General features: G+C 46.4%; 1 protein-coding gene across 5 annotated transcripts in view; it reads right to left on the bottom strand.

The window, feature by feature from the left end:
- dock3 (dedicator of cytokinesis 3) overlaps positions 1-14,187 on the bottom strand; it is a 965,674-nt gene that overhangs the window by 86,552 nt on the left and 864,935 nt on the right. For all 5 annotated transcript variants that reach the window (XM_080184500.1, XM_080184509.1, XM_080184492.1 and 2 more), the window contains one exon: positions 2,785-2,871. In XM_080184500.1, the coding sequence (XP_080040626.1) occupies positions 2,785-2,871 (87 nt within the window). The remainder of the gene's footprint in view (positions 1-2,784; positions 2,872-14,187) is intronic.

The following is a 14,187-nucleotide window of genomic DNA, read 5'->3' on the forward strand; positions in this document are numbered from 1 at the left end:
AGCCCTATCCCACTCTTGCTCATGATCTACATAGGAACAGCAGGTAGTCATTCAAACATTCAAGCCTATACTGCGATGACTGATCAATCCATTTATCCACCTTTTGAACAAAAATTTCACAACACCCTTACTTAATAATAGACACAAAAACATATGTTGTCCAGAAACACATAAGCTGGCTGATTTTCCCCTTCCATTGCTTAGGGTGTTTATTGCATCATGATTATCTATTAAGACTGAGATCTTAATCCTAATCTTACATGGGCAGGGAATGAAGCCTAGAACCTTTAGTCTGTGTTTAAGTGTCACACTGAGTACTCTTGTTACTTATAAGGCTACAGGGGAATCCTCTCAGTGATGTGACTAAACATACTGTTTCTGTGCCACTGTATAAGGGAAAGATGCCATTCTGTTTTCTTGGTTAGTGGCTACACTCACAGAAAGTGCAGGAAAGAGAATCATGGTTAAAGTGCCCTACTTCTGAATGTGACAACCTCTTGGTTCTTAGAATCACTCCTTAAATGCATTCTCCCTTTGGAAAGGAAATAGCATTCTGACAGGCTGTTTTTTCCTCTGAAACATCAGGGGGGTGATTTTCCAAATCAGAAATTAAGTGTCTACCGGGTGGGAAAATTGAATAAATTTCTGGCACTCTGTGCATTATGGAGCTTGCCAGGGCATTCATGGTTGTAAGAGCGGGGGGAGGAGGAGGAGTTAGCAGGACCTAATCCCACCCAAGAGGCCAGCATCAACACGTTGAGCGGGCCACTGCACATGCGCCAATCTCCCGAGAGGGAGGCATGTGCAACAGCACCACCCCCGCCCCACAATCACCAGCTTCCTGATGTCATCCCTGATTCCCCCTCCTAATTGCCAGCTTGTCTGAGCCCCCCTCAGGCCACTCCCCCTTGGCACTGCCCGATGGGCTGTGCCAGCGTGTCCAATGGGCAGTGCCAGGCTGACAGTGCCAACAGGCATCCCCTTCCTCCCAGCCTCATTAGCCTGTCTCTACCATGAGGTCACCATTCCTGTCCCCCCTTCCCATGGATGGGGACCAGCTGGTGGTAACCTCTCCCAGAGAGGTCAGAAACATTAGTGAGCCTGTAAGATACCATCCCGGGCTTGCTAATGAATGAAATTCTGATTCCCGTATAGTAATCAGACTCACACTGACTTCTGGTGCAAGGCTGATTACGATTTTAAAAATTGGCCTAGGAAAGTTGCGATTGGCTTGACGCCAGTTGCCAATCCCCCTACAGGCCCCTGCTTATATTTCTCGGCCTGCTGTGCTACCTCAAGCAACAAAGCAGGTCGGGAAAATCAGGCATCAGATATGAGAAAAGAGTTTTGTTCATTAATCAATGTTAGGGTAACTGATGTCAGGGACCTTTACAGCCAACGCTCTATTGTATGACAATGCAAATACATGTAGGATCTACAACTGTGCCAATTATAATAAAGGCTTATTGCAGTTGCATGCCTCTTTTAGGGGTGAGCTCTCAGTGGGTTTTACGACACAGTCAGCCAAAGAGGTTGGAAGATGCGGTTCCAAGGACAGAGTACAGGGTTTATTTGGTTGTTAGGGAGTCTGGAGCTATGAAGTACGGCAGCCTTTTCACCACCCTCTGTAAATAGTAATTTATCTCAATAAACCATTTATTATTAATCCACCCAGTCGTTGCTTGATGGTCAAAATGCTACATGTTACATTTAAGTTATCCCATCCCTTGCTCTGTGGTACCGATTCATTCAAACCAGGAAGCGGTCCAGTCCTCTTGCGCACTTAATTAACAGATGCTGATCAGGATGACAGTTGAGACAACGGGATTGTCCCCAGTGCTGCTAGTTCAGGGACGGATAAAGAAAATAAACAACCAGATCTCCTGCATCTGGTTACCATCCAATGACTCTTTTTGAGCTAGACAGGTTTTACAGGCAATGATTGTATTCCCTTGAATGCAGGAGATAAAGGAGTGATCTAATTGAGATGTTTAGGATGATTAAATGAGTTGGAAAGATTGGTGGAGAGAAATGATTTTCTCTGCTGGGAAGAGAATTAGACAACAGGATTAGAGCTAGGCTATTCAGGGGTATTTTCACAGAAAGGATGGTGGAAATCTGGAATTCTCTCCCTAAAAAGCTGCTGGCAGTTATCAGGCTTTGGGCAATGGCTGCCCTGTGCAGAAACCAGGCTGACTTAATAGAAGTTCTTGGCTCCATTATCATGGCCTGGATTTATTGGATTGAAATTCACTCAAAACTCTCTGCCCAAAAGACTAGATCAATTGAAAAGTTTAAATTGGGCTTTATGGATTTTTGTAAGTTAATAGTTTGAAGCTTACTGAACCAAGACAGAGAGAGGGTTGAATTGAAATCTTCCTAGTCAGTTGGATTCAGTTTCATGCTGGTCCGTGTATTGACTGGTTCCTTCAAAAGGAAACTCACTGTTGTGGCCTCTCTGTTGGGAGTCTGGCTCTCAAACTGTGACTCCACTGAGAAATATTTGCCCTTGTCTACTGGGGTACTGCCTAAGATCCTGCATAGCACCCCGATCAAGGTTGGCACAGACTGTGTCACACTGTGAAATGGTGTGCTGGCAGTTTGCAAAACAATATGCCACCCTTAACTTCTTGTGAACTTCTGCTGCAAATCACTTGTGTGTTTTTCTCTGACCCATCAGTGTCACTACAGATATTAAATCCAAATAAAAACTTAAATAAGATTAATTTTGTTCTGAAGGAATGGCTTTGAGCACCTGTGATCTTAATAGCTTCACATACATACCCGAATCCAGCTGAGACTATGATAATCATAGAGCACTTCGTATTGACTGGCCAATTCCCGGCAGAGAGGAATTCCATACTCCCAGCACTGAAGAAAAAAATATAATTAGGAGTCAGTTCAAATTAAATATAGGAATGTCCAATGGGGACATCATTGCAAAAAGACTGGTTTCTGAAAGTATTCTTTTATTCAGAATAATTCACAGTTTATGAAGGAATATTGGGCTAACAGCCCAGATAAACTAAGACTGTCCAGATTGCAGCCCAAAGCCCTGGGCATCCAAATAACTCATGTAATTGTATTTCTTATTCACTGGTTTGAAATTTCTGGAGATTTACTTTATTGGCTGATAAATCCTAAGTTTAAAATTCAAACATCTAAGACAGAATCTGGTCATTCATCGTTACTGTTTGTGGGTTTCTGCTGTGCTCAAAATTGCTGCAGTCCCAGTTCGTGATACATGGCAAATTAATAGGAGCATTGGTCGGGTCTCCGTGGTTACATGCCAAACAGCCACAAAGCTTGAAATCTTCCTAGTCAGTTGGATTCAGTTTCATGCTGGCCCGTGTATTGACTGGGGCAGTCATCTGGTTCCTTCAGAAGGAAACTCACTGTTGTAGCCTCTCTGTTGGGAGTCTGACTCTCAAACTGTGACTCCACTAAGAAATATTTGCCCTTGTCTACTGGGATACTGCCCGAGATCCTGCACATGATCAAGGCTGACACACACTATTGTACTGTGAAATGGTGTGCCCATGAAGCTTAGACACTCTTGAGATATAAGATGGAAAGCTATTTAAATTATTAGTCAGTGAAGAGAGAGGCTCCCTGATGGCTGTCCCAGTAAAACCACTATGTAATTAATCTAGAAGCAGAAAATGTTAAACGCTCAGCATTTCTGGCAGAATCCGTGGAGACAGCAGGAAGGTAGGGATAATGTTTCAGGTCAACAACCCTTATCAGAACCTTTCAGCATTGCAGTATTTTGCTTTTCATTTTATCATGTAATAGAACCAGTCTGATTATAAGCCCCAGGATCTGGGTTAATTAATCCCCCCAGTTGGTAGTAGGGGTGCTACAATTGGCAACTGTTGGAATGCTCATGTGACTGCTGCTCATTGTTTAATCAAGCTGAGGGGGAGTGGTGCCTGGTCCTGGCACAATAGGTTATAGCAAACAGTCGGCCAGCATCAGGGGAAAAGGCAGGAATCAGCAACTCTTCCAAAGTAGTGATAAAGATAGAAAGAGACTGATACAGGGGGCAATTCTCCCAGAAGTGCTGAATTGGCAGGAAAACTGTTCTAAATCCCGACTGTTTTCTCAGTTCAGCTTCTTACCTGAATCTCCCCACTCTGTGCAATACAGAGGGCCCAGTCGTGAATATCATTAAACATTTGGGGGGTGGGGACAAAGAGTTTGAAATCAGCAGGATGAGCAGGAACCCGCACATGCACACATTGCTGAGAGATCGCAGAAAAGACTTTCCAACATCCTGATCACTGCCATCCAAACCCCTCAGACATCACTAGCCTCATCACTGGCCCCAACAACCTCTCCCCCACACACATTACTGGCCCCCACAACCTCCGACAGAGACATTGCTGGCCTCATTGCTTGGACCCCACAACTCCCTCACCCCCCCCCAGAGACATCACTGGTCTCACTGCTGGCCCTAAACCCCCTCGCCATGCACACAGACATTGCTGCTCACTCACCTCATGCCTCCACGGATCCGGATAATGCAGAAACGCAATCCCTCCATCCCTTGAACATACTGTCCTCACTGCTGTCCTGCAGAAAACTGACGTGCAAAACCCCCAGCTTGTGATCATTCCCCTTCTTGAATGGGGGCCTTGAGGATTGCACCCTCCCTGGACACAGCAGCTAATCCATTAGGAGCCCCCCTGGAGACAGCAGCCTATTGAATGGCAACCAATCAGCATCCTGAGGGATGAATGATGCTCAACTGAATGCAAGCTTCAAAATCTCTCACAATTATTTGTTGCCAATGGGCCCTTGATAGGCCATACTCAATACACCTGGTCTCCCAGGAAGATAGACTGCTGAGTGACAGTGCTCTGTGCACTGTTACTGGAGATGTGGAAAAAAAGGATTTTGATAACCCCTCCTCTGTCTATCCTGGGGAGGGATCGAGGGGGAGCTAGGAATGGTTGGTGGCTCCATGCCGCCTGCCATACGCACTGTGGTAGGAGACCCGGAGTCAGAGGGCGACTGCCTTGAGGAGGAGGGCTGCTTGGAATTGGGCATGGGGACAGTTTTGGAGTCTGCCTGGAACCAGGTATGGGACTCCTTCGTGCCCCCACCGAGATTACTGAACTGCCCTCTTCTCTTCAGATCTGTCCAACGAGGATGCCTGCAGAGTTTGATGGGAGGACCTACCGCAGGTCAGCCTGGAGGGCACTGGCAAGCTTAACACTCATATAAGCCTGGATGAGCTGACTGGCACCCTCGACAACCTCTCCAGGAGGGAATCCCCAGAGCTGGACTGGCTGACCACGGAATTCTTCAGAGCGTTCTGGGATGCCCTGGGGAACAACTATGTAAGGGTCCTGGGGGAGAGTCTTGCAACTAGGGAGATGCCCCTCTCTTTGCGCAGGACCGTCATTGCCCTGCTGCCCAAGAAGGAGGATCTCCACCTCATTAAGAACTGACGCCTGGTCTCCCTCCTCAGCACAGACTACAAAATCATCACCAGGGCTATGGCATTATGCCTTGGCTCCAGACTGGACCACATGATCCACCCTGACCAGTCCTACATGGTCCCCGGGCTGCTCTATCCACAACAACCTCCATCTGGTCTGGGACCTGATCCACCACTCCCAGAGGGTTGGTCAGTCGAGCGCCTTCCTGCCCCTTGATCAGGAGAAGGCGTTTGACAGGGTGGATCATGAGTATCTACGCGGAACTCTGCAGGCCTTCGGGTTCAGGATGCACATTGTTGCCCGGATCCTATTACTATACTCTGCCACAGAGTGTCTGATTGAGGTTAACGGATCCCTGATGGCGCCCTTCACTTTGGGAGAGGAGTGCGGCAGGGCTGCCCCTTGTCCAGCCAACTGTATTCGATTTGCATGGAGCCATTCCTGCACCTCTTGTGGTGGAGATTGTTGGGTTTGACTCTGCATGGCCCAGACATAGGGGTGGTTCTGTCGGCTTATGCCGATGATGTGCTCCTCATGTTCACGGACCTGGTTGACGTGTGGAAGATGCGAGAGTGCCAGGCGGTGTACTCTGCCGCGCCCTCTGCCAGGATCAACTGGGCCAAGTGCTCTGGGCTCCTGATTGGTCCGTGGCAGGCGGAAGGCACACCAGTGCCTGACCGCCCTCCTGGAGGAGCTCGAGCCTTTCACTTGGAGCAGGACCAATTTCCTCTACTTGAGGTCCATCCTTGCCTGGCTGAGGAATCCTGGCCAGTGAACTGGCAGGAGTTGGAGACTGAAGTCACTACTTGTCTGAGTCACTGAACAGGACTGCTCTGAGTGCTGCTCTCGTCATAAACCAGCTGCTCACCACCATGTTGTGGTACCAGCTGGTCACTTTGACCCCTCCCCCGGCTTTGTCACCAATATCCAGAGAACCCTCATCCGGTTCTTCTGGGACAACCGACTGCATTGGGTCTCTGCTGAGGTTCTGCATTTGGGGAGGGTCCAAGAGGCGTCCTTCCACCTCCAGACTCTGCAGGGATACCTTTATGGCGTGCCCTGGTGATGTATTTCTCCCGCCAGGTGCACGGCCTGAATTATGACATGCAGCTCCTTACATAAATCTCAGGCATATTCCGACCCCCTTGTAGGCATTGCCTGTCTTTTACCAGGACCTCCTCACAGTCTGGAACGCGGTTGCCTTGCGACGCAGCTCTCCCCTGTCAGGAGTAACGGCTCTCGTGTGACAGCCACTGTTCAGGAATCCGCTCCTCCAGTCATATAACTTCAGGTGGCTGGTGGAGAGAAGGGCTGTGGAAGCCGGGATGACCAGGATTGGGGATGTGCTGGGTGGCGGTGGAGTGGTCTGGATGAACCGCCACAAGCTGGCTGAGTGCATGAGGATGGTCGTCCGGCATACGGCCAAAGTCATTCAAGACCTTAGGGCGGTCGTGCTCGGACCTGAGGGCATACGTGATCTCGAGGAGGCACAGGCGTGCGGTGGGGTCCCGCCCGAGCATGCCCCTGCTCATACAGGATTTCATTTTGGCCCAAAACCTAGACCCTCTGCCCAGGGTCAGATGCCCCACAGCTTGCGCCGTCTTGCAGAAATGTCCTCTGTGCCCTTTGCTACTGTAAAAAGTCTGACAACACCAGGTTTTGCTACCGCACAGAGGCGTTTCCTGTATGGGCTGCTGCTGCACATTTTCTGCTACCACGTCCTTGCTCGTTGCCCAGATACACCTTGGCGGGCCTTGTTGCTGCTAGGTGGCGGAGATCCCCAGTGGAGGTCCCTCTATGAAGGGATCTCCGAGGAGGAACTTCTTCACTCAAAGGGTGGTGAATCTCTGGAATTCTCTACCCGTTGAAGTGGTGGAGGCTGCCTCGCTAAATATTTTCAAGAAGCGGGTTGATGGGTTTTTGATAAGAGAGGGGATTAAGGGTTATGGGGAGAAAGCGGGAAAGTGGAACTGAGCCACGACAGATCAGCCATGATCTTATTGAATGGCAGGGCAGGCTCGAAGGGCCAGATGGCCTACTCCTGCTCCTATTTCTTATGTTCTTATGTTCTTATGAAAGGATAGGAAAGGTAGGATTAGAGAGCCGTGGATTACTAGAGATATAGAAGACCTGATTAGGAAGAAACGAGAGGCGTATGTCAGGTCTAAGCAGCTGGGAACGGAGAGAGCATTGGAGGAATACAGAGTAGGAGGCATCTCAAAAGGGGAGTTAGGAGAGCAAAGAGGGGGCATGTGATGGCTTTGTTAGGTAGGGTTAAGGAGAATCCAAAGGCGTTTTACTCCTCTCTTAAGAGCAAAAGGGTGGCTACGGGTAAAATCGGTCCTCTCAGGGACAGATGTGGGGAATTGTGCTTAGAGGCAGAGGGAATGGGGGAGATCCTGAATGAGTACTTTGCGTCGGTATTCACGAAGGAGAGGGGCTTGATGTCTGGTACGGTCATCGAGGGAGCGGTAGACCAATTGAAGGATCTATTGATTACGAGGGAAGAAGTGTTAGGGCTTTTAGGTAGCATTAAAACTGATAAATCTCTGGGGCCTGATGGCATTTATCCTAGGCTGCTTAGGGAGGCGAGGGATGAGATTGCTGGGCCTCTGACGCAAAACTTTGTCTCTTCTTTGCACACAGGTGAGGTCCCAGAGGACTGGAGGATAGCGAATGTGGTACTGTTGTTTAAAAAGGGTAGGAGGGATAGCCCATGTAACTATAGGCTGGTGAGTTTAATGTCAGTGGTAGGCAAGTTGATGGAGAGGATTCTTAGGGATAGGATGTATGAGCGCTTAGAGCGTTGCGATCTGATTAAGGATACGCAGCATGGCTTTGTAAAGGGGAAGTCTTGCCTTACGAATCTGGTAGAATTCTTTGCGGAGGTGACAAAAATGGTCGACGAAGGATGAGCCGTTGATGTCGTCCATGTGGATTTCAGTAAGGCGTTTGAAAAAGTCCCTCATGGTAGGTTGGTAGAGAAGATTAAAGCTCATGGGATACGTGGCCAGGTATCTAGATGGGTAGAGAACTGGCTTGCAAAGAGGAGTCAGAGAGTAGTAGTGGAGGGGTCCTTTTCTAGCTGGAGGTCTGTCACTAGTGGTGTGCCGCAGCGCTCAGTACTGGGACCTCTTCTCTTTGTAGTGTATATAAAAGATTTGGGAGAGGGAGTAGGTGGCGTGATCAGCAAATTTGCTGATGACACCAAGATGGCTAGATTGGCGGGCAGTGAGGAGCAGTGTCTGGCAATACAACGGGATATTGATAGGCTGGTTGATTGGGCAGATACATGGCAAATGGAGTTTAATCTGGATAAATGTGAGGTGATGCATTTTGGCCGGAATAATGTAGGGGGGAGTTATATAAAGGGTAAGCCCATAAGGAGTACAGAATCGCAGCGAGACCTGGGGGTGCAAGTGCACAAGTCTTTGAAGGTGGCAGTGCAAGTGGAGAGTGTGGTGAAGAAAGCCTATGGCATGTTAGCCTTTATAGGAAGGGGTATAGAATATAAGAGCTGGAGTCTAATGTTGCAGTTGTACAGAACGTTGGTTAGGCCGCATTTAGAGTACTGCGTCCAGTTCTGGTCGCCTTACTACTGGAAGGATGTGGAGACTCTGGAGAGAGTGAAGAGGAGGTTTACCAGGATGTTGCCTGGTATGGAAGGGCTGGGGTATGAGGAAAGATTGAAGAAATTGGGGCTGTTTTCCCTTGAAAGACGGCGACTGAGGGGGGATCTAATAGAGGTATATAAGATTATGGAGGGTATAGATAGAGTAAACAGAGGTAAGCTATTTCCTATGATAGAGACACATAGGACAAGGGGCCATGGACTTAAGGTGAGGGGGGAGAGGTATAACACAGATATTAGAGGGAGGTTTTTCACACAGAGGGTAGTGGGGGTATGGAATGCTCTGCCAAGTAAGGTGGTGGAGGCAAACACACTAGAGTCATTTAAGAGTAACTTAGACAGGCACATGAGTGGGTTGGAGATGGGTGGATATGGGAGATTGTTTTAAATAAGGGTCATTGGGGCGTCCCTGGTAAGGTAAATGGATATGGTGCAATAATAATTTTTTTTTCCTTTTCATTCACAGGTTTTAAGTCGGTCCGCCTTGTGTCCAACGAGGGGCATACACGCGATGGGTTGTACTTGGGCTGCTCTTGGTTGTTCGAGATTGGCCTCGTGCTTCATGTCGTTAGTGTGTGCCTAAACTGGACCAGATACTGGGCAAGACGACAGCTCAGTGACTATCACTGATTGCTGTGCAGACACATGGATTTGGGCCAGTGTCTGTGGGAGTTTGCGCATTCTCCCCGTGCTTGCGTGGGTTTTCTCCGGGTGCTCTGGTTTCCTCCCACACCCCAAAGATGTGCTGTTAGGCTGATTGGCAGTAATAAATTGTCCCTAAATCAGTTTCCCTCAATGTGGATGGCCATAAAGCATTAGACAAGGGTCATGGGTGGAGACAGGGACTGGTGGTGTTGAGATGGTGGCGCGGGCTCGTTGGGCCGAAGGGCCTGTTTCCCGGGCTGTTTTTGTTCTTTGTTCTTATTTCGCTGATGTTCTGTAGCACTTTGTTTTATTTGAATTTTAATCATTCTACCTTCAAATATTCCATTTTTTTAATTGGTATATATGGATTTTAGTAAGGCGTTTGATAAGGTTCACCATGGTAGGCTTCTGCAGAAAATGCAGATGTATGGGATTGAGGGTAATCTAGGAAATTGGATCAGGAATTGGCTAGCAGATAGGAGACAGAGGGTGGTGGCTGATGGTAAATATTCGTCATGGAGTTCAGTTACGAGTGGTGTGCCTCAGGGATCTGTTTTGGGGCCACTGCTGTTTGTAATTTTTATTAATGATCTGGATGAGGGTATAGTTGGGTGGATTAGTAAATTTGCTGATGACACCAAAGTCGGAGGTGTGGTAGATTGTGAGGAAGGGTGTCGTAGTTTGCAGGGTGACTTAGGTTGCAGAACTGGGCCGAGAAGTGGCGGATGGAGTTTAATGCGGACAAGTGTGAGGTAATTCACTTTGGTAGGAATAACAGATGTGTCGAGTACAGGGCTAACGGGAGGACTCTGAATAGTGTGGATGAACAGAGGGATCTAGGTGTATGTGTACATAGATCCCTGAAAGTAGGGAATCAAGTAGATAAGGTTGTTAAGAAGGCATACGGTGTCTTGGCGTTTATTGGTAGGGGGATTGAATTTAGGAGTCGCAGCGTCATGTTGCAACTGTACACAACTCTGGTGCGGCCGCACTTGGAGTATTGTGTGCAGTTCTGGTCCCCACATTATAGGAAGGATGTGGAGGCTTTGGAGAGGGTGCAGAGGAGGTTTACCAGGATGTTGCCTGGTATGGAGGGGAGGTCCTATGAGGAGAGACTGAGGGATTTGGGGTTGTTTTCGCTAGAAAGAAGGCGGCTAAGAGGGGATCTTATTGAAACATATAAGATGATTAGAGGTTTAGATAGGGTGGATAGTGATAGCCTTTTTTCTCGGATGGAGAAAGCTAGCACGAGGGGGCATGGCTTTAAATTAAGGAGGGGTAGTTATAGGACGGATGTCAGGGGTAGGTTCTTTACCCAGAGGGTGGTGAGGGATTGGAATGCCCTGCCTGCTGCAGTTGTAAATGCGCCTAGTTTGGGGGCGTTTAAGAGATCCGTGGATAGGTTTATGGATGAAAAGGGTTTGGTTTAGGTTAGAGGGTCATTGTTTTTTAACTGGTCGGCGCAACATCGTGGGCCGAAGGGCCTGTTCTGCACTGTAATGTTCTATGTTCTATGAAACTAAATTTTGTTTTATATTTTTCTTCCATTGAGAGGCAACTGAATTGAATATTGATGGAGAACATGTACCATAAATCACAGTGTATATAAGATGACTAATTTTTCCTGTCCCAAAATTCATGTTTTTAATACATTTTTAGCATACAAGTGGACTTCCCTTTTCAGCCATGACATACTATACTCGTGGTATTAATCAGCCTCAGTTTTTCACCCCAAAGATGACAATTTTACTGATGGGTATCTTACAACCGGGTATGAGATATCAAGCAGACAATAAGGATTGTCTTCTGTATATGAGTGGATGTTTAAGACACGACAGTCTGCATTGGGTGCTAATGATATTTCAAAGTGTTGACCATCTACACCAGCAGTTTACTTACATGCGTGGCGTATTAGTTGACCCGCATTTTGGAGGGATTTTTAAAGGTCAACTTACGTGCCCAACTTCTGCAGTAACTGATGTAAAGGTAAGACAGAAACACTAACAATCTTGTCAACTCAAAACAGGTTCTATGATGGCAGACCTTATAAACTGTCAATGATGTTCTGCAGTGAGCTTTATGACATTATTTGAAACCGAATAAGCATGAGATTACAAATTGAATCAGCCAGCTGATGCAATGAGTCTGTGGAACTACCTGAGTTGACAGCATAGCCCTCAGCCTCTACATTTATCAAAACAATCCTTCAAAGATGTAAATACACGGCCAAGAAATCACACATTGCTCCCCAGTCTGTATTAAGTTGGTTGGGACATTAACCCATGACTTTCTGATTCGGGGGCTAGTGTTCTATTGCTGAGACATGGCTCACCGCAATAGTTCTTTGGGTTGTCATGAGATCATGAAAGACACTGTATCAACAACATTCACAGATAGATGGAGATGATCACATGCAGCCTGTTCCTATTTCTATGCAGCATCCCCGTGCAGGTTGTTTCCAGGGTTCACTGGGTATCGGAGATGCGAGATGATTATTTTAGTGATTAAATAATCTGCTTAAACTCTGTAACAACTCGCAGATGAATAATGACAACTTGGGAAAATACTAGAACATTTCCAAAGATTCTATAATTCTTAGGAAAATCTTCAGTGAAAAACAGAAAAGGTTTAGCAATTTAGGAACAGGTAAACAGAGGGAACAGAGTAGGAATTCAGCCTGTCGAGGTTGCTCTGCCACTCAAACAGATCATGGCTAATCATCTAACACAAGGCTATTTTCCCCCAAAATTCTTATATCTCTTTGTGTCATAGTGTACAATTTCTGGCTGAAACTTACCCAATAATTGATCTTTCCCTGTCCTTTGGGGTAAAGAACTCCAAAGATTCATCACGCTCTGATGAAATAAATTCCTCGTCATCTCAGTTTTAAATCACCTGCCCTTATTCTAAGACAGTGTTTTTTGGTTTTAGACACACCAGCCAAGGGAAACATCCTATCTACATCTATCTTGTCACTCCATGTAAGGTGTTTCTAAGTTTCAATTGGATCACCTCTATTCTTTGAAACTCTAGTGAATACAGGCCTGGTGTTCTCAATTTCTCTCTCCAGGAGACAAACCTACCACTCCAGGCATTAGTCTGTTTTTTGTTGCATTCTGTCTGTGGCCAGATGTCTTTCCTTAGATAAGGAGACCAAAACTACGCAATACTCCAAGTGCAGTCTCACCAAAACTCCATACAATTGAAGCAAGATATCTTTACTTCTGTACTCAAATCACTATGTGATGAATCAAATTTTCCAAAGCCTACAAGGTGGAACATGATTTAGTTAAATGGAATGCAAAATTTTGATTGCCTGCCCAGAGGGTTAAGATGCAAAAATAAAGTCAGCAGTGTGTTTGCAGCATGTTGAATATTATGCTGGTCTATTTTTGTAATGAATACTCATTAATGTGAAACTGTTTTCTATAAAGTCCTACCTTCAAGAAAAAGTCAAAGATACAAGAGATATAAATGGCAGTCAGTTCACAATCATCTAAAGGTGATATGCACCTGTTGGCTTTGTGCATTTGTGCGTAGGGTCAGTGATTTTCCTTGTTTAACTCTACAGAATGAGGCAGGATAGGAGAAGAATGAACTCTTGCATGGAGGCTTGGATTGGCAAAGGTGAATTTGTGGTGAGGCGGAGTTATGGAGTGGGATTGGAGGCATGGAGGATTAGAAAATGGATCGATGTGAGGACAAAGGGTGGAATTGGGAGCAGAGAGGAGTGAGGTGGTAAGGCCCTGGCCTTCTGGGTGTTCTGGGGAAGTTGGTGGGACAGTCAAAATAAGAAAATGAGAGCCCTAAATGATGGTGTCAGTGTTGTCCAAATATATGTCGATTTCAGGTTTTTGGCTGGAAAAATCCTTTTGGGGCTTTGAATACATCTACAACATTTCAATTATCCCCACTGAAATTGGTCTTGAACAATATCCTTACAATACAAAGAGGGGAAAGGCCAGCTGAAATTGCAGGTTCAGTGACGTTCCAAAATGACACTGGGTTTTGACATGAACATTCAGTAAACAGTGAATGCAAAAACACAACATCCCGAATGTAGGAAATATTTCTACCTCCTATGTAACCTTCAATGTCTGTCAGCCATGAGGTGTGCCTGTATATTTAGTTCTTTGACTAAACGAATCTCAACAAATAAAGATGGTGTAACGTCACTGTAACATGAAATTTAATTTTGAAAAACACCTGTGTCACCTTTGTGCTCTCAAGTCTTATGTTAACGGAAAAGGTGTCAGCCAAGACAGTTGTGGATAAAGGCAAAATTACTGTGGATGCTAGAATCTGAAATCAAAGGAGAAAATGCTGGAAAATCTCAGCAGCTCTGGTAGCATCTGTAAGGAGAGAAAAGAGCTGAAGTTTTGAGTTCAGATAACTCTTTGTTGAAGCTAAAAGGCATAGAAAGTGGGAGATGTTTATCTGTAGGGTGAGGGAATGAAAGATGAG

The sequence above is a fragment of the Carcharhinus amblyrhynchos genome, chromosome 3 (genome assembly GCF_965287045.1).
Source record: "Carcharhinus amblyrhynchos chromosome 3, sCarAmb.v2.hapA, whole genome shotgun sequence".
NCBI lineage: Eukaryota > Metazoa > Chordata > Chondrichthyes > Carcharhiniformes > Carcharhinidae > Carcharhinus > Carcharhinus amblyrhynchos.